Below are 25,941 nucleotides of genomic sequence, written 5' to 3'. Positions count from 1 at the left end.
GGGGTAAATACCCAGTAGTGCAATTGCTGGATCATATGGTAGCTCTATTTTCAACTTTTTGAGGAACCTCCATACAGTTTTCCAGAGTGGCTGCACCAGCTTGCATTCCCACCAACAGTGTAGGAGGGTTCCCCTTTCTCCACATGGGATACCATTATTTTTAAAGTGAGACATGTATGGCTTCTGAGCGAGGGGAAGACAAAATCTGGGTGATCACCTGGGAAGTTCTATGGTCAGGCCTGCAAGTGGCACATGTCACTCCTCATTTCCTTGACAAGAGCACTGGCACATGACATCAGACTACTGACTAGAGTGGGAAAATAGTATTTTCTTGTGTCTAGTAGGAGGAACTGGGAGTGGTGAAAAACATCAGTCTCTGTCTCAAAGGCAAAGCAAACCCCAACACACACATCGAGGATTCTTCTTCTGCCTTGAATAAAGACTCTTCTAAGCAGGCATTGCTCAATTGAAATCTTCTATTCCATTTGCATAAGCTAAAGAATACCCTTTAAAACGAATATATTGACAAATGCTGAAGAAAGAAAGCAGAGAAAGTAGTTTTCTATCCATCAACCTTTTTTCCTGAGATCATTGCCTTCCAGTCTGTTCTCCCCTCGTTCCTAATGTCCTGGTTAGAGAAGGGACTCTTTCCTCTTCCACAAACTAGCTCTGCTACAAACTAGCCTGTACCATTAAGCAAATTCCTTTATTCATCAATCTATTCATTCCCGTGCCAAATGATAGGCTGGAAACCAACAGGCAAAATTCCCTGCCTTTTTGGAGCTTACATTCTATTGAGGGAAGATAAAGAACAACATAATTATATAAGGGAAAATAAAAGTATATAAGATGGTGGTAAGTGTCATGGAGAAAAAAACATAGGAAGGAAGTCAAGAAATACCGGGGATAAAGGGGGGGAGGTCTTTTTTAAATAAAGTCTCAGGGAAAGCTTGACCAAGTAAATGACAGTGGAGAAGACTGGAAGATTAAAAGGAAAAGAGCAATGCTGATATCAAGGAAAGGTCATTCCAGGGCATGAGGACGGCAAGTGGAAGCCTGAAGCTTATTTGCTGAAAAGTAAGAGAAGCAGTGTGACTGAGGCAGAGAGAGCAACAAAATAGAATATGAAGTTAGACAAGTCAGTGAGGGCCAGTGTTTGTAGGATCTTAAGCTTCTATAAGGACATTGGCTCTTACTTTGAATGGGAAACCATCGAAGGGGTGTGTGTGTGTGTGTGTGTGTGTGTGTGTGTGTTTAAGGTGAAGGAGTAACATGATCTTACTTATGCTTCTATTTTTAAAAAAAACACTCTAGCTGTTACGTCAAGATAGACTAAATGTGCTTCTGTGCGGAAGCACAGAAACCGCATAAGAGGTTGTAGAAGTCATATAGGGAAGAGATGTTAGAGGTTCCTCCCGAGGTTAGAATCAGTGGAAGCAATGAGAAAGATTGAATTCTGGCTATAGCTTGGCAGAGCCCACAAGATTTGTTCATGAAATTAACACAGGCTGTAAGGCAAGGAAGTCAAAGATTACTCCAAAGTCTTGGTCAACTTGTAGAATGCAATTGCTGCTAATTGAGATGATGAACACTACAGAAGAAGCATATCTTGTAGAGGAAGGTCCAGAACTCAGTTTTGATATGTGAAATTTTAGATACTTTCTAAACATCTAAGTTGAACTCCTCAGTATGGATTTAGTCACGTGAGTCTGGAGCTCACAGAAGGGGAGATCCCAGCTGTAGATATTTGATTTCTTTTTGCCTTTTTTTTTTTTTTTAACCTGAAAAAGAGGATAATAACAGCACATATTTCATTGGACTGTTGTGTGCCTGACAATAAGAAATCCTCAGTAGGCCAGTAAGAGACTCTTCAGTGAATTGATTTATTTGAAATGAATCAACATGGAAATGAATAATAAATTTAAGTAAACATATTTGATTACATACTTTTATTTTTGCTGCAGTCATTCTTAATCCATCTTTTTCCCAATTTGTTTATTTCAATGTTCATGCCATGTTCTTTCTTCTTAGAATATAAAAACTCCAAGTATATTACTTAATTATGTAGCCATATAATTTCAGGTTAAATTAAATAGTAAGCAGAATTTTGGCTAGCATAAGCAGATGCCATTTTGGCCATTTTTAAAATGAAGCTGCTTTGATGGAGAATAAAAATCAATGACCAGATATGTTATTTTGAAAGCAAATATAATAATTCCTGCTCCTCCCCACAACTGGCAGTCTTAAGTCCAAACACACAAATGAAATAATTACTTTACATTTATAATAATACATACTAAAGGAAGTCAGTATTGAATAAAAGGAAACACTAAACTCATTGGTGGATTATTCTACAAACAGATATCACAATATTGGATTAGCTCTTCATTTTGGAAGAAATGTTCCAAGTGCAACTTTATTCTCCAAGATGGAAATGCTGTTCCCTTCAATAATTAGTAATTCATAATCTAACAAGAGAACATACATAAGAACTAGGAATTCTGCTTCAACATGGGAACTCCCAAAGCAGATGCAGAGGAGAGTATTATTGTCAATTCAATGGAGGATGATATCATTTCTCATTAAGGGAGAATATAAAGCTTCTTAAAGTCTTTAAAAAGAACAACTTAGCCTTCCTTAAGGAAGCTATCTTTTGTTCACAAAAGATTTGTGCTTTTTCCTTTTAAATTTCACAAATAGTATTATTAGAAATAAGAGCACAAATACAACGATATGGGAAATAATGGACTAATATTATATGCAACAGCCCCTATTAATAATATAAATTTGTAGTGCATATGATATTTGATTTTATGAACAATTAATGTAATCACTGATATTCTAAGGATGAACAGAGAAGTTTGCAATAGTATTGCCAGAAAAATTAGAAGGTAGTAGTGTTTAGAATGTTCAGGAGATTTCAAAATCTTCAACAAAGTAATTTTAGAACTAGTATAATGATATAAATCACATAATAGGACTAGTACACTACTTAAAGAAAGATGAAAGAAGAGATTAAGATCACGGTTGAAGACAATCAAAATATAAAGGTGTCATGATCCAAACAGCTAATGAAAGGAAAATGAGAAATTAGCTGCACGTTCGAACTTTTGATTTTTTCATATCTTATATTTAATTTAAAGAGCTTTTTTGCAAAGTTATCTATTCTACTACATCTCAAATTTTTATGATGACTTGTCTATTCTAGCACCATGAAGCATATTTTATCTGTACTCTGAACATTGGTTATTACTTACTAAAATTAATACACTGGAAGATTATAATGTATTAGTTGTAACTCATTAGCTAACTCATGAAACGAACAGCCAGAATTGGTTGTCAGGCAGAATGTTAATTGCATTTAATAAATGTTAGCTTAACCCTTTGACTGTTGCTAAATGTACCACATACATGGGTAAAGGCAGTCATATGTTGCATATAATATGGCATATAGTTCTTAATTTCCTGAGGGCAACATTTCCGATGGAGATCGGCAGGATAACCTTTATTCTTCTCGGGGCCTTTCATTAACGCAGCTGCTAGAGTGTCTAGTCATTTTGTGTCACGATATGTCTACTTTGAGGAGGTGGGGGTGGACAATGGAGAAAATATGGAGAACACAAAAATTGCCTTTTATACCTTGAACGTTAGCCTCAATGTGCAATTGAAAACACTGTCCGCATATAATAGTTGAAATCAGTCGATTTTGTTTCAAAGACACTGTGATCCAAATATAGCAAAGAGATCAATAATAGGCATTTTAGATAGAAATAACTGACCTTTGCCCCCCGCCTCCTCCCCCCAAATTTGTTTTGCATGAGTGAGACTTTTAAGATGGCACGGGTTTTTTTCTTCATCTTGAATTAAAACCTGTATTTTTTCATTAAATTTTAGTCCATTCTAAACATTATTCACAATTTTTAGATCTTCCACCACCACCAGATCCCCCTCCAGGTCAGGGTTTAAGGCAGCAAATAGGCCCGAGCCAGCATGCTGGTAACGTGGAAAACTCAACAGAGAGAAAAGGAAGCTCTCTGGAGACACCACCAGCATCCAACTTAGAAGACACAAAGAGCTCATTGGATTGTCCAGCTAGAACGTCCCTAGAGTGGCAGCGACAAACCCAAGAATGGATAAACTCTACAGAACGCCAAGAAGATATACGGAAAGCCCTACACAAACAAAGTGTTGGACCAGGTGTGTTCTGCACAGTCCCAGGAAAGTGTGGACTTTTACCTTTTGTTTTCCTACCAGGTATTTTAGAAGTGGCAGTTGTTTAAGAGCATCTGAAAAAAGTTTGCCTTGAGTCACTGAAAAGTTGGGATTCCTCCGCAGAATTTACCTACACACACCTTAAGGCTGATTCCCGTGGGGATTTTTCCTCAAGTTAACCTCTGCATAGGGGTATTTGAGCTCGAGAGACCTCCAAGCTTCACCTGTATTGTTCAGGAGACAATTTGATTTTTTGCCTTTTAATGTTTATATTGAAATACTTTTAAGACCTCTAAATTTCATCTTAATGTCAATTTAATCCCTGCCTTCAACCAATTTCATTTTGACTGAAGTAACTAGTCATTTTGAAAGCAGAACTCACTTCAGTCAAATCATTGAATTCATTGAAATAACAAAGTTGCTTATAAATGCACACAAATATCTCAGGATAGAAAAGGTTAAACTGGGCCTGTACTTTCTCCAACTGATTAAATTTAGTTGATTGTTAACACTTCACAGGGAAATATTCTTGTTTATAAATCAAGCTTCCTGGAACTGTCCCAAAATAAATGTCATCATTTGTGGTTGGATTTTTTTTTGGAAGGGGTAGTGGCTGTTGGGACCTATTATAGAAATACATTTTCTGGAACATTCTTCTCATATTGGATTCACTTTCATTGAGTATTAAAACATACACACAAACACACACACAACAACATTTGAGAGTTTCTTTACACATTTATTTTTTACTTTGGACTCAATCTTTTCTAGATATGTCCACTACCCATGCATTTTCAAAAATTATATGATGTCACAACTTGGTGCCTAAGGTTTTAGAAAATGTAATATATACAAGAGCCAAAATATGTCAATTTTAATACCTAGACTTAGTGAAACATTTAGGAAGCTTACATCATTCAGGCTGTGAGAGAAAAAGTATGTGATCCTTGAGACTTCATAAAGACCATCTAAGGAGAGAAACAGTTATCACAGTAATAATAATGGCCATACCTAAAAGAAGGAAAAAAAAGAAGAGGTAGAGAGAAAAAGAAGAAGAAAGAAGGAAAGAAAGAAAAAAATGTTTCAAAATATTAGGTACTTAATACACATTGTGTTATTTGTAGAGAATTGATACATAAAATATGTTTTCATTTATTATTATTTATTTATGAAAATGTGTATTTCTCTTTTTCTGTTAAGGAAATACACAATCTTTAAAATAATGTGTTTCTATCGCCAGAAACAACAAAAATTTAGGAAGCTTATTTTAAATAATATAGTTCTTTATCCAAATTGAGAAAATGTTGCTATAAAGTGAAACAAAAACCATGTTTCTTCAATCTTAATTGAAAAATTTAATTGGAGCCACACTGAACACCAGAAATTATACTCAGAAATGCTTTTGTTAAACAATATGGTTCACTGTATGCAACTCCCTTTTATTAATAAATTTAAATTTTGCAAATGATATATAACATTTTTATCCCCAAATTTATTTTTTTTAAGATTTTATTTATTTATTTGAGAGAGAGAGAGAGCATGAACGGGGGGAGGAGCAGAGAGAGAGGGAGAAGCAGACTCCCTGCTGAGAGGGGAGCCCAACACAGGGCTCCATCCCAGGACCCAATCCCAGGACCCCAGGATCATGACCTGAGCTGAAGGCAGACACTTAACTGACTGAGCCACCCAGGGCCCCTATCCCCAAATTTCTTTTAATTTAATCCTGTTTTAGATCCTATTATCAGAAATGTTATCTGCACATGGAAATTTTTTAAATATCTGGGCTTATTAAACCTCTTATTTTTAATTTTACTGAAGAGTGAAATGGGGACACCCAGGTGGCTCAGTCGTTAAGCGTCTGCCTTCAACTCAGGTCATGATCCCAGGGTCCTGGGATCCAGCCCCGCATCGGGCTCCCTGCTCCGCGGGAAGCCTGCTTCTCTCTCTCCTACTCCCCCCTGCTTGTGTTCCCTCTCTTGCTGTGTCTCTCTCTGTCAAATAAATAAATAAGAAGTCTTTATTTAAAAAAAAGAGTGAAATGGTAAAATAGCCCATTGTGAACTTAGTATTAAAAGTTTGTTTTGCCTCCTTGTTGCTCGTCAGCTTAGCACTTTGTGTTTCTTTTTCAGAGGAGACATTGGTGCCCTACAGCAAGCCCAGTTTCCCATCTCCAGGAGGTCACAGCTCATCAGGAACAGCTTCTTCTAAAGGATCCACTGGACCAAGGAAAGCCGAGGCGTTGAGGGGAAGTCACCAGCGCAATGCCAGCGACCTTCTTGAAATAGGATATATGGGCTCAAATAGTCAAGGACAGTTTACAGGTGAATTATGTAAGTGCTTTAGGACACTTAAAAGGCTCTGGTGATTGAGAACAAAGAGTGGGTTAATAATGTAGGGGAGGAAAAAGTTTCCTTGACCCTCTTAGGGTCCCAGCCTGGGTCTGAAAGTTAAACTGATAAAGACAGATTAACAGGAGAAAAGCCTACAAATTTTATTGAATTTTTACATGTTCATGGGTGATTTCAGAAGAGCATGAAGACCCAAAGAAGTGACCAGAGTAGAAAGCTTTTATATTTTTTAGACAAAGAAACCATAAACTTGTGAAGATTTTATGAGACCGAGGGGTTTGGGTAGGGGAGTAGTCAATGGTAAAGAAGTAACTAGGAAGATAAAGGTTAGTTTAACAAGGTTTGTTTGCACAGATTTCTCGGTCCCATAACTCTCTGTCCCTGGGAATAAGAATGTCTTCCTTCCTCTGGTAAAGGGAGGGTAACTTTCATGTGGAAGTTTTATGACCCATTTCAGAAAAGAAGAGCCAGTGGGGAGGAGGGAGGTCAGAGTGACTTTCCTGCCTCTGCTGGTTTCTCAGACTTCTTCAGCTTTCGATATATTCAGTATGCCAAGGTGTCATATTTTGGGGTAGCATGTCCTGAGCCTCATCAATAATATTGGGACTATAAACAAATTTCAGAATAGTAGAAATCTTTCTTTGCTATGAGAAAAAAATCGATTATGATTTTGGGCAGGTTCAGTCATAATGTAGACCACTGCTATTTACAGCCATCTATTAAATGAATATTTCTTCTACTTCAAGTCTGATTTACCCTATACAAAAATTGCCTATATTTAGGCAATTAATCTTAATATTTAGAAGTTAATTAAACATAGTCCACTTTGCCTTTTAAAGAACCTCAGGAATTCCTCATTCCCTAGTTGCTCTTCATTTATTTATTTATTTTTTAAATTTAGGCAGTTGACCTTGTAAAGCTGATCTTTGATTATAAAAACATATTTTATAAATAAATTTCTTTTTGAATAAAGAGCCAACATTGATAGTATAACTAATCTATAAAAATAAAATACCAGGCAACAGAGAAAGATAGCATGTCACAGTATGTCACAGGAAGAAGCACTGAATTCTTTGTGTTAATTTTTTTTCATGAAATTTACCAATTCTGCTATCCAACGTCAGAATTATACTTGTCGAATATTTTCATCTGCTTGTTTGGATTCATGTTAAAAGCACTGCTGAAGGAGCAGCCCTGGGTTCCAGTCTTCTCAACCCAGAGCAAGTAAACTACCTTCCCAATCTCTCTACTTCCTGACCTAAAACATGGCATTACTATTACGCTTACATATACTGATCTGATTATTAAGATATGTTTATAATTTTTAATTTGATTCGTGACTACTTGGGTTTTGCTTTGACTTTTATTTTAGAGTGACTATAAACTCACAGGAGATGTGCACAGATAGCTCTACGTGGATTCTAAATCTCCAGATTTTACAATGTTTCTTTCTTCCCCTCCCATCACTGTATTTCCCAACTTTACACACTCACAAAATCTGTCTGATGATGTTCTCTTCATTTGTTATCTATTCGCTTTGCTTTTTGTTGTGCTGGTCAGGATGAAAGACTACTTAATTTCAATGCAAACTTATTTCTGATTTTTTCATCTCTTTGTAGAGTAACTGAGAGGAGACATGCAAAGCTGCTCTGAAGGACCACCAGGTCTGAACTCATGGAAGTGATGACACTAAACAGTGCAATGAACAATTTCTTTATTTATGTACAATTAAAAGAACTGTAAATGCAATGTAAAGACACACAGCCACACATATCCCACAGATATTTTACTTGTGTTCTTCTCTTAACTACACCACCCACCTTAACTCTTTCTTGTCAGGAGTATATAAAAAAAAAAGAAAAGCAAACTCGCCCTCCAGGAAGAAAAGGATTTTCCTCTGTATATAATTTCTTTTGTGCATTGCTATGCAAGCTCACTCTTTTTAGATCTGTTCATACTATTGTCTGTTTTTATTGGTCTGTTGTACTATATGTGAATTAATAGGCTGTGGTGCCATATATTAACTTTTAATTGTGTAACTTTTATGTTTAAATTTTGCACTGCAATTTTTTTTGGTGATAAGCACAAATCTCTACTCCTCGTGACATGAAGAACAAGACTGAATGTGAAGGGAGTTTCTGTACTGTAAGCTAGGCTGGATATGCTGGTTGGAACCAATCACGTTAGATGGTTTGCAGCTGGGGTGTAGGAATAGGAAGATGCAAAGGAACAGTGGTGTTGGCAAAGTCTTCTTTGAATATCAGGGACTGAGTCAATAAAAAGAAAAGCAGAAAGGTGGCTTTTACTATTGACAAAAAGAAGGGGTCAAAGAAAGAAATTTAAGTCTTAAGGCTAAATAGGCATTACAATATGCAGGTAGCAAAGATGTACTAAGCTTGCTAAAAAAAAAAAAAAAGAAAAAGAAAAGAAATCAAGGTTATATGTAGAATCAACTTAACCTGTCATTGTAATTGACCCATCTGAGAATTATAACAAGCAAAAGGAAATTAAAGTGTTTCACAAGAGCTGTGTTTATATTACAGTTTTTATAAAAGCATTTTCTGAATTACCATAATTAATCTCTCCAACTCATTAAGTCAGAATATAATGTGAAGTTCCCCAAGGAAACAAACAAAATGAACTCTAGAATATCTAGCAAATAGTTAAAGAGGCAATTTATTATTAGGACATACTCGGGCTGCTTCCAAATGCAAAAACTCTATTGCAATATCTCGTTTGATCTTTCTAATACGTACAGTACACACTAGAGGATAGAGCTGCATCACTTAAATTTATGACTTTGAAAAAATAATGCAGTCTATAGACAACTTTGTGTTTTATTTGGTTAAAAAGTGAAGTTTATGCCACAAATGTATAGCCAAATTGTAAGTGCTTACAAAGCAGTGCTCAGAGTATGTTCAGTTCACAGTAAGTAGATTTATTGGGATAAACATTTTATGGTACATTCTCAGAAATTGGCTACCAACTAAAATATGTTTGACCCGTTTTGAATGAGTAAGTTGAAAAGAAAAATTTAAAAGGAGAAAAATGCATGTTTATACACTTTTTAAATAAAACCAAACCTCATTAAGTGGACATTAATAACAGTGTCCTGCCTCATTTGTTTCCACGACTTTGAGAACAAGAAATTCCTGAACATCAGTCATATATGGTCAAAATGAATCCGACTTTGAAATATAAGTCAGCCCCTGTATGCGTAGAGTCCATCAGTCAAGTAGAAGAGACCTTCCCTGAAATTCCCACTTGTGACATTTTTTCTGTGTGCTGCCTACACGACTGTAAATTCTATTTCTAGTTATACTTTCTCATGTTTTTCCTATGATGTGTTCAGTAGTTGGTATTTTGAAAAATGTTCGATGTAATGATTAGAATCATTTCTAAAATATGGGACCTGCTTGAATGACAATTCATACTCCCATGCATGATTGGCTCAGTCACCAATTCCATATCCTATTGTTATAGCAAAGGGATAATATAATTCATTTTCTCTATCCTTTTTGTTCCCTGAGACTGCATCAACACAGGCAAGAGTGGAGGAACGTAATGTTCCTTATGGCCCCCAACATCTTCTTGGTGCCATGTAGCTCATTTCTTCACCGAAGAGAAAAAACATTCTGAGACACACTTATTAAATGCTTTATCAACTTTCTACCACCAGTGCCTGAATTTTAATGCAGTTTGCTTTCTCTGGGTCAGATTGTCTAGGGAAGATGAGAAGTTCCTGTGAAGAATGACTACATACTATTCGCAACTGTAGGATGTGAGGAATTTAATTTTTATTTATGCGGTTCCCTACTTCACCTCTTTCTATTTAAAAGCAAACAAAGTTTTGTTCATTTGTGTTCCCTCTTTATGCTTCTCTGTAACCCACTTTAGAGTAAAGCTTTAATTCATTACATTTATTACACGTATATGTTGATCCCTAATGTGACAAATAAACCAAGACTTCAGTGTAGAGTATGGGTATAAAAGTGACTTCTGGAATAACGCAGGACATAGCATCATACCTTCCTGATTATTTTCAGTGTATAAAACGTAACCGTTTTGGTTAGGTTTTGTCAGTACAGACCCTACAGTTACTTGGAATGTTCTTTTAGAACATTCCCTTAACATTCTCTGTTAAGTCTAGTTTTATATGTAAATTGTTTAGTAAAATCCTGCACCCAATATATCATCCTCACACAGATACAGAGCAAGACAAAATGCTATCGCTATCCAAATGAATTCAGGAATCCTATCCAAAAATCAAAAGCTTTTGTCAACTTACTATATGTTAAAAGCTTCTAATCAGTATGTCAGAATGTCATTAGAAGAATGCAAACATGTATAAGCCTTCCCGGAATTTTTTTCATTTTGTAGCCCATTGAATGAATGTGATTAGAAATTCACTGAGCTCACTCTTCTTCAGGTCTACACAAGGCCTGCATAACTTGTCAGAAGGAAATCTGGTTGGGAGAGAACGCAAACTCCCCTTGTACTCACAGGCCATGCTGCTGTGCAGTCAAGCCCCAAACAACACAGCTCCATTCTCAACATGCCACGTCTCCACTGGGGAAAAGACAGCCAGCACCCCAACTCAGGTATGCCTCCGAGCATGCAGGCAGAGTCGACCCACCCCTTTCCAGATCTTTTCCATGCCATATTTAAAGTGGGATAGTACAGGGGCTTGAAAACAACGGATTCCTTCACAGGATTTGAATCCAGTTCGAGGGAGCATATAGGAAAATCAAGACGAACACCTAAGGTGTCCTATAACAAAGGGAAGTAAATACATTGCAAGTATGCTTGTTCTAAGTAACAAAACAGATAAAATGGTGTTCTATGTCATAGTTGAATGCTCTGGGTATTTAAAAATATCTTCAATAGGATTCAAGTTGAAAGTTTGTACGAGCTCTGATAGAACACCTCCAAATTTCTATTCAACAAATTTATGCAACTGTCCATCGTCAACATAATTATACGAATACCAATGAGCTCTAAACTGTGGTTTATCTTCGCCACTGGAAAGTGATTGTGTGTCAGTATTAAAGATATGAAGAACCATGACATTCACTAATTTGTACATCTGCTTCTGTACATTGTATTTATAAAGTTACATGACGAGAATTGGTGTAAAGCAATGTTTTCCCACATCATCTTAGAGGTGAAGTTACTTTGGCTTCTCTATCATGTGTACTTCAAATGAAACCCCATACCTTTTTTCAGTGAAGTTCCATTTATCTCATCATTTTCTTATCTCATCATTTTCAAAAGCATTTATTGTGACTTTAAAGTGTTGCAAGATAAGGGATTTTGTGGCCGTGGGTAGACTTTTTATACTTTGTTTTATAGATGGACTTTTTTTTAACTAGTCTAAGTCACCAAACAGCGTCCAAAATCTTAATGTGTTTCATTTGATGTTGTTAGCTCAGAAAAGAAATTGGCATAAAATTGGTTAATAGTATTGTCAAAGAATTGTGTATTGTGTACTCACTGGGAAAAAATAAAATATATTCACATTTCAAATTTGTAAAAAAGCCATTTATGTAAAACAGACTTGCCTGTAGAAAAATCAAACACAGACCATTCTGTCACTTTTGCAATTCGACATTAATATTTTGTGACCAAATGCATAATCTGATTTTCTGCTTTGGTAATGGGTTGGGCGGTGGTAACTAGACAGTGACATTGACTTATAGTAGTGACTATATTGATGACACTAATGAAGAATATAAAAAGCATTTGAAATTAGAGATTCCACCTCTTCTAAGCCCTACTCTCCAGATCTGATCTCCCCCACCCTATAAAGACCTTCAGGTAGACAGAATACAACCTTCTTATCTACAAAATTACCTTCAAAAATTATTCTTTAAATGTAAATAAATATGAGAATGGGAAGAAAGTGGGTATTTCTTAATTGCCTTAGAATAGCTAATGATAACTTTTTATAAGAGGATGGATGTTGAAAAGTTATATTAGAGACTGGGTAGAAAAGAGAAATTCCCTACTTTATTGTACTTCATGAATATTTCATTCTTTTTCACTAAGTACAATTACAGGATCAAATTATTTCTAAAAATAAAAAAAGCTCCTGTATTCTTTACGATAATATAGTAATAGTAAAAATGAAATAAAACTACTGAACTCTAAAACAATTTATTTAAAACTAGTTTTAAAGCACATGGTAAGTGGATAATACACTTCAGAGTTTCATTTAATTTAGATTAACATAGGGAAATAAAACAGTATTAGAGGAATTACAAATAATGTTGCATTAATATAATACAATGGCATAATACGTGTGATTAAAGACAAATATATCAGTTACCAATATGATATATAGTAGAAGAACTACAAAACACTCATTGCTTTATTGAATCTGGGTGCATTATGGAAACACCTACAAATGGCAAAAGGGCAAAATTACTGGAAAGATTTATTAAAATAATACACTGTGCTCTCGTGATTATTACATATTAGCTAAATAAAAGATATACCAGTGGTTCAGGAAAGCATTTTAACAAGAAATAATATTTAATGTCCTCAATTTGTGAAATTGTCTTTTTTATCTTCCAAAGAGAAGATCGGCCAAGGTCATGCGAAATTTCACTTCAAACAGAGATGTGAAATAAAACTGCACTAACTGAAAAACCAATCGCAAGAATTCACAAGAAAAGCGTAAAAGACCTAGTAAGGCAGAAAGCTTAACATGCTGTCTCCAATGGTTTCAAGGGCTCTTTCATCTCCATGAATTTAGTGCAGTCTTGGTTTCCACTCTCAGCCTCAGGAGGAGTTTTCTCCACGCCCAGAGAAGGAATTCGGTCTTTGAGAGTTACAAAGCCTTCAAGAATCCGAAAGACAATGCAGGACAACTGTAAGGCTGTGTGTGACCTGCCTTTGTATCTTTCAGCCCACATGCTTTCTCCAGGAAGCAGTCAAGCTACTAGAAATACACATAATCAGTTACCTTGGCAATTAATCAGGGAAAGGCACTTGTGGTTTGTGATTCAAATACAGTACCTGGGGCGCAGGTCAATGTCCATGATAGGGAATTTGCAGGCCACTGTAACTGCCCTCAGATCATGACACCATAGCACCCTTTGTCTATAAAATGCTTTTGATGGATACAGCTTTTAGGGAGTAGACAACTTTTTTGGACAATTTTTACACAATGTTTCTCTAGACAACATTTATGAATAATTTGTTTCTGACAAATGGCTTGTTTTTTGTTTGCTTGTTTTGGTTATTTATTCACTTGTTTTGCAAGCTAGTACTGCGACATGTGCTAAGAATCATACAAAATGGTTAAAACAGAATTAACTTTTGCCCTCATAAATAGATGAGTATCTTCTGTGAAGTAGGGCCCCGCTCTCTGGGAAAGTATCTTTTTTGATGAATGTTTTTGAGCTAATCGAAAGAGGCAATGAGCAAGGCTTCCAGATATATTTGCAAGCAATAAAATCTGCATTAGTTTCATTCATATCCCCTCACCCTGTCCTATTATCCATATTCTAGTCTTTCTCAAAAATACGGAATTTTAATAGGTATTTTAAAAATAAAGACAAAAACAACGGATGAACGTGTAAAGAGATTTCTTTACTACTTGACTTCAAGTTTGCTCAAATTTTATGACATAAAACCCTTTGTCCTGAGGCATCTTATGGAACTAGTACTTTGTGACACCCACTTTGAGAAATATTCTCCTAGAAACTTTATTCTGTCCCTAGGTATTACATTAATGGCCCCAAAAAACCCTTGCTGTGGTTTTGTCTTTTTCTTGTCCTAGTTTTTTAAAGTCAATATAAACTCATGAGAAAGAAATGTGAGAATCTCAGGTATTCTATGGAGATAACAGAAATGCTGTTCAGTGAGAAATTGCATGTATCCTTCCCACTTAGGACAGAGTTTAAGTACTTAATTGAGATCAGTGCTCAGCACTTGAGCAACAGGGATGATTGCATTATGTTCTTTAGATTTTCCACAATCCTTTTGTATACCGTTAAGTCTCCAAATCATTAGACTAAACTAAAGCAGGAAAATACACTCATTGTCTCCCCCCTCCCAACTCCCAACTCACAAAAGTATAATTTATTCACTTTTGAGACTCCTCTATGATTATTGCTAAGTTCTACTTCAAATAGAAGTTTGCTAAAAATAATAAAAAATAACAAAACAAGTAACAAAAAAAAATTTGTGGCTCACACAAAATTTAGGGGGAGAGGACTTAATGATTTCTTGGTAAGAAAACATGGAACTAAGTCCCAGTGGAAGGGAAAATGTGGCGAATTTGTCATGAAAATCTGTACTCAGAAATAGATAAATACAAACGTACAGAAGAGAAATTGAGGATTACCATTATATGAACTTTCAGTGGCATTAAATAGTATAAAAAAATATGATATAAGAGAAATTACAATGAAATGGGGGCAGTTGGGATTTAAATTTACTTAATTAATTTTGAGATGGTAGATGAATGCAATCAATAGATTAAAATGCCCCAACATAGGTGTTTTGAGAGTAATTGCCAGTGGGTAATGGTTATTCTAATAAAAAAAGATGGAACAGACAAATGGAAGCAGCCTTAAAAAAAAGACATAAATGGAGAATAGCATTCAGCTTAAAGAGAGGGATTAAAACATTTCAATAAATGTGCAAGCATTTCTTGTGCAAGTAATTATCTGTCAAGGATTAAGCCTTGTTTTCATTAATGTTGATGATATTCATTTTTTCCTCACGTTTTCTTGGCATTTAAAGTATTCTACAGCTATACCTAAAATGCATAACACAAACACCCATGTACATATGACAACAAATTTAAAGAAATATGTGTGCTAAATATTTAATACCAAGTAATTCTTACTAACATTATTTGAATAGTTATTATTTAAAAGGTTAAAATTTATAATGATGTTAAGAACTGTTTTCATCAATGAATCTCAAGTGGAAAGATATTTTGAATCTGTTCTAGTAATAAGCCAAATAAAAAGAATTATAAACTTGAAATGTATTATATAGCCAATACATGTAGTAGGAAATTCATACATGCATGCACATAAACACATATACCTACACACCCACATACATACATATATATATATACACACATACACATATACATATATAAATAATTTCAATTCAGTAGAATCTAAGGTATGATGAGTAGATTTATAGACTATGGAAAAGAGGCACTAACAAAGATTACTGGGGTCAAGACAGGCATTCCATACAGAATAATGCTTCCGATACTATTTCTCTAGACAAATTATATATGTATTTATCTGTATGTATACATATAATAATGTGCATTTATGTTTACATGTATGCACTTATATTTGCATATATGTATACATATGCTCATTTATATATATTTATATGTATACATATACTCATATACACATATACATATATGTATTCTATTCATCACATATATATAAAACTTTCATATCTATGTATATATGAAGGAATGGATATTTTGTCATTTGAATGACCACATGTTTTAAATGAATAAACAAATGTTGTATACATAGTATTTTGCTTGGCACAGTACAGTGGGGCGTGGCAATAACAAATTATACAATCTCATTATGAACTAGTTGGAAGCAATATAAGACATAGAGTGAACATTAAACTAGAAGTAGAAAGTGAAGCAAGTCATAGATGATTGTGAGCGTTGCAGAAATCCATTTCAGGAGTTGACAGGTAGGAGGGAGCACAGAGGTTTGGTGTGGGCAGGCGAGATTTCAATGTTAAAAGGGATTGAGTTGAGGGAAGGATTGATGGAAGATAGCCTGGAGGAGGGGAAGCTGACAGGACTCAGTCTCTAGCCCACAGGAAACTGATGAAAGAAGCAGTGAACTGAGCCAACATCTCCAATTTGGTGGAATCCAAAATATGATAAATGCGTGCAGAGTGTTACCTTGGCGTTATGGAAAATGGGTACTTACTTCAGACTCTAGGAGTTAAGATAGGAATCCCAGACCAAATAATACCTCAGTCTCTATTCCTCCTAGACAAAGAAGATAAATGTGAGGGCTTCACTTTCCCTATGCAAAAGCTACAGCATCGTAAATATAATATAGTAAATGGTAAGTGGAATAGTCAATGGTATGGAATGTTTGGAAAACAACGATAGAACAAAGAAACAGTGGAGAAAGAGTGAATGGAATGAAAAGAGGTAGAGTAAGAACACCTAGACTTAGTGAAAACCTAAAGGAACACAAAGAGTCGCCTATGCCCCCTTCACAAGCTTCCTTTTCCATTCTGGGGAGGTAAGGACATCTCATCCTCAACGGGGATTTATGCTTTTGTAAATGGGAAAATTCAATTCTATCTCCAAATTTTATGTATCCAGCCTTGCCCTGCATGTGGTAAGTTTCCCAATAAAGAATGCCATATAAGCCGAAATCTACAAGTTAAATAAAGATCATAATTATAATACACTGTGAAATATTCCCACTTAGAAAGTGTATAGTTTCGGGGTGCCTGGGTGGCTCAGTCGTTAAGCGTCTGCCTTCGGCTCAGGTCATGATCCCAGGGTCCTGGGATCGAGCCCCACATCGGGCTCCCTGCTCAGTGGGGAGCCTGCTTCTCCCTCTGCTGCTTCCCCTGCTTGTGTTCCCTCTCTCACTGTGTCTCTCTGTCAAATAAATAAATAAAATCTTTTAAAAAAATTAAAAAAAAAGAAAGTGTATAGTTTCATGTAAACAATAACAGGAAATACCAGACACAAGCAGAATAAGACCAATTATGATTAATACAGTACAACCCCCAGTGGGGCAGAGCGACTTTCTACACATGTGCAATTGAACACAGTAGAGCCAAACCAGACCCCAGGGCTCAAATAGGAACTTCATTAGGGAAAATTAAAAACAATACACAATGCTGATAAATCTTGCAAAAATAATCTGCCTGAGGACCAACTACAAAAGGAGCGCCAACAAATAAAACTATCTCCTGCAAAGAATACATGAATGAAAACAAGGATGATAATGTGCAATAAAACTTAGTAGGGAAAAATGAATTTGAAAGCAAATCTTGGTCTTCCTGTCTTTCCTCCCTCCCATTCTGCCTTCCCCCAGGATCCTGCTGGAGCGTTGGTGGTATAGTGGTTAGCATAGCTGCCTTCCATTCTGCCTTCCCCCAGGATCCTAATGAGTTGTTGATTATCTCTTTTTAAAAGACCAACTACAGAAAAGCTTAGAAACATGAAAAATAGAGCATAAGACTAAGTATGGATAATTATGAAATGGCAAAATTAATTAATCATCCATTCCCTGCAAATGTCTCTTCTAAAATGACTCCATAGTTTTCAAATGCACAAGAACTTTAATTTTGTAATACCCACACACACTCATAAACATACACATAGAAACAGCATGCAAAACTATGTGCTGACAAAATAAACTTGCTATAAGACTTAGGGGCAACGTTCAACGTACTCTTGAACGTGAGTTTGCTACATTAGCTCCCCAGGCATAAACTATACCTGCTCCACACTTTGTTTGATATCATTCCTTAGTTCTAGCTTGTCATCAGGGATTTCAAGTTTTCCATGTCTGAATTTAGTGCTATTAAAGATGATTTTCCGGGGCGCCTGGGTGGCTCAGTCGTTAAGCGTCTGCCTTCGGCTCAGGTCTCCTGGGATCGAGCCCCGCATCGGGCTCCCTGCTCCGCGGGAAGCCTGCTTCTCCCTCTCCCATTCCCCCTGCTTGTATTCCCTCTTTCGCTGTGTCTCTCTCTGTCAAATAAATAAATAAAATCTTTAAAAAAAAAAAAAAAAGATGATTTTCCCCCCGCACTTGAAGACATGTATATTTATTCTCCTAACCATTTGAGACTTGAGAGAGGGTTTCTAAATAAAGATTGTGAAATATTTTAAAATGTACAACACTAAAACACCATGTCTTATACTCCTTTTGCAACTGCCAGTTTCTGACACAACAGTGAATTGAAGAGCTGCCTAAATATTGAATTGATTTGAATATCCTGGCACCCACTGAATTATTTTACCACATTAAGCTGAATGGCATTGTGACTTTTCTTGTAAAAGCATTCATTCCATTTGACTAAATATCCCGAGCTTAAAGTCTAAACATTTTGCAAAATAAGCTAATTAGTAGTGGAAACAGGATAGAAGGCAACAAAAATGTGTTTAGAAGCTAACAGGGTTGTTGAGCGGTAAGTTTGGACTTAAACCCACCTAAGAGGAGCAAAACATCCTATCGCATCATTTTACCACTTTATGTCAAAGTAAACAGCATGGAACTCCTCTGAAGTGACAGATTTATTCTGCTAAAATCTCAAGCAAGCAAAAATTTAGCAGGGAATTTTTTGTATACGTGGTGAGTAAGCCCGTAGCACTGTCTTCAGCTGCAGCTTTGCAAAAGTCAGAGGACTGTTTTTCAAAGAGATCATTTTTTTTAATATAAACCCTTTATAAAAGCTGAGGATTGAAGTCACAGTAAATATTACCTTATTCGAGACAATTTTATTGGTGGTGTTAAACTGTAGGCAATAGACCAGTATTTTTTTACCTGGAGAGGTCAATCCACTTAAGCAACATATACTTAGGGAGCAAACAGAGTCAATATTTTCCTCTGAGAAGATCCTTGCATCATCTTAAGCATTTAGCAAATGCCTGAGTATTGCATTATATGGAAGAAATTGTCCTTGAGCTAAAAATGATTCCTGCATGTGCTCCCACAAAGGAACTTCTCACTAAAGGGACTCAGCTGTGTTATGGAAAACGTACTACGTTAGTTGAGCCCACCAGAAGTCACTCAATATACTCTTAGGAAACAAGACACTCATCAATTAAATGAGTGAAACTATGTTTCTCCATACAGGTGTTGATGAATGGGCGGGTTTCCTCAGTACAATGACTGCTCAGTGGCAACTACCAGGGAAAACTAGGCAACAGGTTTCAGCCTTCTTAACATTTCAATTCTGGTTTCCTAGTTTAATAAGAGTATGTATTTTTGGGGCACCTGGGTGGCTCAGTCGTTAAGTGTCTGTTTTCGGTTCAGGTCATGATCCCGGGGTCCTGGGACTGAGCCCTGCATCAGGTTCCCTGCTCGGTGGGAAGCCTGCTTCTCCCTCTCCCACTCCCCCTGCTTATGTTCCCTCTCTCGCTGTCTCGGTCTCTGTCAAATAAATAAATAAAATCTTTAAAAAAAAAAAAAAAAGAGTATGTGTATCTTTCCCTAATTGTCGATCCAAATTGTTAAGGTTCATATTAAAAACAAGGGGTAAATTATAAGAAAAAATGCAATTTTTATTAAAAATATTGTCATTAGAATACTCCATGTATCAGATAATGCTTTTGGATGCCAGAAACAGAATATGCCCCAAAGAAAATGCTTTAAAAATACAGACTTAATATAACTTAACAAGCTGTCAATGTATAAATAATGTCAGAGTAGTCGCAATGAATGAGTTGGCAACAAAATAAATGTAATTAGTTGTGGAATAATTTTGCCCCAATCCTACCCACTCCTTCTCATTAAATTAAGGGGGGAAACGGCATAGAGTTTTAAAACTGTGTTCAAAACAATTTTTTTTTTCATTTAGAGATATAGTCATACAAAAGGAGACTCATCTGTGATGTTGATTATTTTCAAGTAATCACGTTTTATACAGATTCTGAAACATTCCAGCGGAAATAGGTTATCTTAACATCTTTCCAGATTTATGTGAATCTTCAGACATTTTAGAAAAGATGGAGTTAGTGGGCTCCCAGATGGAAAAGGCAATGAAGAATAATAATTAAATAAAAGGTTTAATGTGGATAACCTAGTGGTTCTCAAAGTAACTTTCCAGTACCCAGGGTGTCCTCAAGACACTCTCGGAGAGATTGTGAGGTCAACGCTATTTCTATTATAATCCTAAAATATTACTTGTCTTTTTCATTGAATCTATCTTTACAATGATAGTGCAAAAGTAGAGGTAGGTCAAACTGTTATTCCTTGAACACAAATCAAGTTAGTAGCACCAACCGTACTAGTAGTCATTGTATTCTTCACTGTACCCACTGTATTAGGTGCTAGTCCTACCATAGCAAAGTATCACAGACTAGATGACTTAAAAACAGAAATTCATTTCCTCACAGCTCTGGGGACTAGAAGTCCAAGGTCAAAATACTGGCAGAGTTAGTTTCTTCTGAGCCCTCTCTCCATGGCTTGTAGAAAGCTGAGTACTTCTAGTGTCTTTATATGGTCCTCCCTCTGTGTCCTAATATCCTCCTCTTATAAGGACAGAAGTCATATTGGATTAAGGTCCACCCTAATGTCCTCATTTTAACCTAGGTATCTCTTTAAAGACCCTATCTCCAAATGCAGTCACATTTTGAGGTAGGGCTGGTTAGGAATTCAACACATGCATTTTGGAGGGGACAGAATTCAGCCCATGAATTTCACCATCACAAAATTCCTTTTAAAAAAAGAAAAAGAGAATTTGATGAAGCAGTAAAAAGTATTGATTTATTCAATCTCAATCCCTGAGTACATATTTTTTTATTACTATATGCGATGAAGTAGATGGGAAATACCCATAAAGCACTTCTGCTTCACACCGACATATGAATGGGAGTCCCAAAATAAAACATGTGTTTTTAAAATAGAACATATTTACTTAAAATAACTACTGCCTACTTGACACTCAACAGACTTTTTTTTCAAAAATGAAAGATGTGAGTCTAACACTTCAAGCAAAGATGAGAGTATTATTAATGATGACATTTGAGCTTTCAAGCAAAAATTAGAATTTTTGAAAACATGCATGGTTTTCATGCACCATAAATTTGACAACTTCCTAATACTTAAAGGTGTTTCTAGTAACACTGGTAATGATATTGGTATATATGGTTTTTGATATTATGTAACAAAATGAGCCAACAGTTGGAAGATCTGCATAACTCCATGAGTCAATATTTTCCAAATGGCCAAAGCATGATACTTAGTCTTACATAAACAAAGGATCTATTCAAAGTGCATGATAGACTAATGGATTTTAATGTAACAGAGTTTTAAAAATTGACTGATATGGTTTCAAATTTTACATTGCAACTTATTTTCAGAAAATTCCGTTTGTCAAGTTTTATATATTATCAGAAAAAGCATATCCATTGTTATCTGAAAGGACTATTAAAATACTCTTCCTTTTCCAACTATATATCTTTATAAGGCAGAATAGAAGAGCAGGTGTGCCCAACTCTTGGAGGATTCTTCTCCTGCTGAGGCACTGGAAGAAGCATATATTTCTGGGGGTGAAGTTACAAGATTCTGGAGATCCCATAGGCAGGCCTGGATGACTCAGTGAGTAGTTGGAGCAGATTCTCATGATGGGCACGTGCCATTAGTGAAAAGGATTAGCTATACAATTTGCCCAATGCAAATGTGATTGTACTGAATGAATGCCATTGAATTGTACATTTAAAAAGGACAAAATTCATGTTACATATATTTTACCACAATTAAAAAAAAAACAAAACTTTAAGAATACCAAGATGATGACAGCAGTTAAACCAAACATTGGCCCTTCTTGAGCATGGAGCCCTGTGTGACTGCCTATCTTGCAAGCCCATAAAGTTGGCCTTATTAGAAAGAAATCAACCTTTATTGTATTAAGCCATTGGGATTTTAGTGTCACTTATTATCACAGTATCACCTGACATGTCCTGAATAATAAAGAGCTGAAGAAGGCTTAACTAAAGAAATGACTTTCTAAACTGATATCCGAGAATAAATAGGAATTAGCAAAGTGAATAGAAGAGAAGACTTGCTCAAGGAGAAATGGCAGGGGCTCAGTCAGTTAAGCGTCTACCTTTGGCCTCAGGTCATGATCCCAGGGTCCTGGGATTGAGCCTCACTTCGGGCTCCCTGCTCCATGAGAAGCCTGTTTCTCCTCTCCCTCTGCCTGCCGCTCCCCCTGCTTGTGCTCTCTCTCTCTCTGTCGAATAAATAAGTAAAATCTTAAAAAAAAAAAAGAAAAAAAAGGAGATGGAATGACATATGCTAACACCCATAGTAAGGAGAGATAATAACAAACACAGCACAATGATACCCCATTTGGTGGCTATTGCTGTTGTCCCTCCAAAATACTCTTCACCATATAGGCTTTAACAATGGATTCCCTTAACTTTGGCTTATAGTTAGATTTGGCCACTGGAGAGCTCTGAACTTCTTTTTTTTTTTCTTTTTTTTAAAGCTGAGGGGAGAATAAATAAACCAGTACATTTATTTCTCTGGCCCTCTCTATGAGGTTGTCTCAGGTAATGCCTTTCCACTAATGACATTCAGGTCTTCTCCAAAGGGATCTTTCTTCCTAGGTTCCATAACCACTTCTATCCCACAATCCCTTTGGTCCTAAGGATGGTAGCACATTTTGGTTGTGGTTTCAATCTGTCTTACTCACATATTTGTAAATAGTTCCTTCATGGAACCCTCATTGAATTATGTTGTTTTAAGAGGCACCATATTGTTCCCATTTGGGCCCAGTATGATAATGCCAGTGTCAGAGAGCACAAGAATGAATACAGCTTGAGATGCGGTTAGAGAACAATGTAGAGTCCAGGTCCATGTGGGTATGTGAAGCAGTTTTGCCCATCATTTTTTAAGAGAAGCCACTGAAATACATGCTGGAGGCATGCTATGAATGTAGGTACACTTTTTAGAAGAAAGCTATTAATATATATTACATTTGAAAAAAGTACAACTTAGACTCTATTCCAGTGGATATATTAATCCTTGCACCCTACATAAATAAATCCATTTTTTCTGCAAAGTAATCACAAAACTCTTGTCATTAGTCTGTATGGAGAATTATAATATATATGAGTTAGAGAATAATGTAACCAACTCAGCTGCCTTCTCTATAGAAGAACAAAAGTGTATAATCAGTCCAGAAGGACAACCCTAGAGGTAAGAGGGCACATGTTTTTAGGTTTAATTATCTCTAAACTCTAGGTAATTACCCATAATTTCAAAGTAAATCTCAATTACATTACCTGGTTTATATTTTTTTTCATTCCTGTAAAGAAATTTGCATCATACTTCTTTTATAGTTAGAAGAAGAATTATAGCTACCAGTTGAACCATAGATTTGTACCTTGTTGTGGCTAATAATGGTACCTAATTAGAATAACCTGACTAGCTAGAATAATTGGTTACCACCTGGAATAATTTATTATAATAAAAGGAAATCATGCTATCTATTCATGTCCATTCATGTCCATTTACTAAACCCCAGAAATACTTGTTTCCTTTTCATCAAGTTGTGTTTTAGAAAAAGTTGTATGTTGTATACAGTCCTTCTAGGAACTGAATTGTGACCCTTCCTCCCCCAATCATATGTTGAGGTCCAAACTCCCAGTACGACTGTATTTGGAGATAGGGCCTTCAAGAGGTAATTGAAGTTAAATGAGGTCATAAGGGTAGGGCCCTAATCCAGTAGGATGGGTAGGCTTATAAGAAGAGTAGAAGAGTAGAAAAGAAGCATGCCACAGAGGAAAGGCCATGTGAGGAAATAACATGAAGGAGGCTGTCTGCAAGCCAAGGAGATCTCTCCCCAGAAACCAACCCTGCTGGACCTTGATCTGAGACTTCCAGCCTCCAGAATTGTGAGAAATAAATTTCTATCATTTAAGCCACCCCATCTATGGTATTTGTTATGACAGCCCAAGCTGACTAATACAGACTTTGGGACTGAGAAGTGGGGTGCTACTGTGACAGATACCTATAAACAAGGAAGTGCCTTTGGAACTGGGTACTGGGTAGAGGCTGGAAGAGTTTGAGGTACATGCTAGAAAAACCCAAGATTGAGAAGAAGGAACTGTTGACTGAAATGTGGATGCTAAAGGCAATTTTGGTGGGAGCTCAAAAAAGCAAAGGGGAGCTGGAGAGAAAGTTTCCATCTTCTTAGAGAATACATAAATAATCACGAACAGAATGTTGGTCAAAATATGGATGTAAAGACCATTCTGGTGCGATCTTAGATGGAAAGGAGAAGTATGATTTTCCCAGAAAAGCATACATCTGGTGACATGTATGAGGAGTTTTTCAGGGAAAGAATTGGCAGGGTGCCCATTTTGTGGGTTGTAACCAAAGTGAAGGAGTTGAGCAGTTTTGAGGTCTGCCTTGGCAGAACTGTGATATTTCCTGCATCCAAAGAGATTGAAGGGGAACAATTAGGCTGGGGGAACTAGAGAATCTAACTGATATTTCCTGTGGTCTTGTGGCCATCCTGCAAATGGATGCGTGTAAGGGTAGCTTAAATGGTTGAAATGCGAGGTCCCGAGACGACTGGGTTGGTGGCATGCAAGGTTTGAAATCTGTTTGAGATTGCCATAGATAATCTAAGGCTGCCTGGGGCATATTAGCTTTGGGAACTTTGGTTACAGTGTAGGCCAAGGAGGCCTTTATTGATATCCATTCTTATTTTTCTTCAAATATGGAACACTTTACGAATTTGTGTGTCATCCTTGCGCAGGGGCCATGCTTATCTTCTCTGTATCATTCCAATTTTCGTATATGTGCTGCCAAAATGAGCATTCAGGGTCCATTCTTTAGGGCCCGGGAAGTGGACCCAGGCCACTCCCAGGAGGCATCTAGGCATAGCCAACAATTGGAGGAATAGGTTGAATTGGCTGTTTGGAGGAGGTATTGTGCCTCCTTAGGGGAGCCTTAGTATTATCAGTGGAAAGTGACAGCAAACAATATAAGAAGAGCAGAAGGGGAGTGATATTTCACAATGGGCAGGTCTTTTTGCTATTTTGGATTAGAGCCAAATATGTGAGCATAGAAATCCACGTTTAGGATTTGATATATACTGAAAGAAGGCTACAATGAGAAAAACAAAGATCAACCCAAAAAGGGGTGATGATTTTATTGTGAGAGCAAGACATCAAGGGCAGGGACAGCTTCAAGTAAGTAATGATTTCTGACCAAGTAAATTCAGAGAAGTCAGCCTGAAGGAAAAGGTTGAGAATGAAGTCTTGGAATTGGGAAGGAGAATCATGAGAATTTGGGGAGGAAAGTATCTAGGGAGTTTTTCTAAGATAATATCATAGAATGATTGAATACAAGAGAATGGGGATTGGCCAGATTCATGGGCCTCTACATCGCTGAGTGTGTATCACCTGAGTCTCATTTGAATAACAGGTGTAGATCTCGAATGGTTCGACGCTGTGCTTGGTGGAGGGCTCCTCATCTGTGGACTAAGCAGTCTTGATTCTGGAAAGATGGATCCACAGGGAGAAGCCATGAAATTTTACCAATGTTGGAGTGGTCAGGAGAGCTTGATAGGGAACAGTCCAGACAGGTTCCAGTGACTTTTCGTCCTGTGAAAGAGTCTTAAGGTATACCCAATCCCGGGATGTAAGTTTTGG

The 25,941-nt window shown here is 36.5% G+C and overlaps 1 protein-coding gene and 1 non-coding gene across 2 annotated transcripts in view; one reads left to right on the top strand and one right to left on the bottom strand.

The window, feature by feature from the left end:
* ROBO2 (roundabout guidance receptor 2) overlaps positions 1 to 9,665 on the top strand; it is a 574,017-nt gene extending 564,352 nt beyond the window's left edge. The window contains exons 25-27 of the mRNA XM_081818005.1: positions 3,925 to 4,197; positions 6,342 to 6,542; positions 8,180 to 9,665. Coding sequence (XP_081674131.1) covers positions 3,925 to 4,197; positions 6,342 to 6,542; positions 8,180 to 8,181 — 476 coding nt within the window. The 3' untranslated portion in view covers positions 8,182 to 9,665. The remainder of the gene's footprint in view (positions 1 to 3,924; positions 4,198 to 6,341; positions 6,543 to 8,179) is intronic.
* A 15,333-nt stretch (positions 9,666 to 24,998) lies between these two features.
* LOC115942088 (U6 spliceosomal RNA) lies at positions 24,999 to 25,105 on the bottom strand. The gene has a single exon (XR_004076743.1). It is a non-coding gene; the product is annotated as a U6 spliceosomal RNA (small nuclear RNA).
* Between the last annotated feature and the right edge of the window lie 836 nt (positions 25,106 to 25,941).

The sequence above is a fragment of the Leptonychotes weddellii genome, chromosome 1 (genome assembly GCF_054177405.1).
Source record: "Leptonychotes weddellii isolate Sample4059 chromosome 1, ASM5417740v2, whole genome shotgun sequence".
Taxonomy (NCBI): domain Eukaryota; kingdom Metazoa; phylum Chordata; class Mammalia; order Carnivora; family Phocidae; genus Leptonychotes; species Leptonychotes weddellii.
Note: the sequence above shows the minus strand (reverse complement) of the source record. Positions and strands in the feature narration are given on the sequence as shown.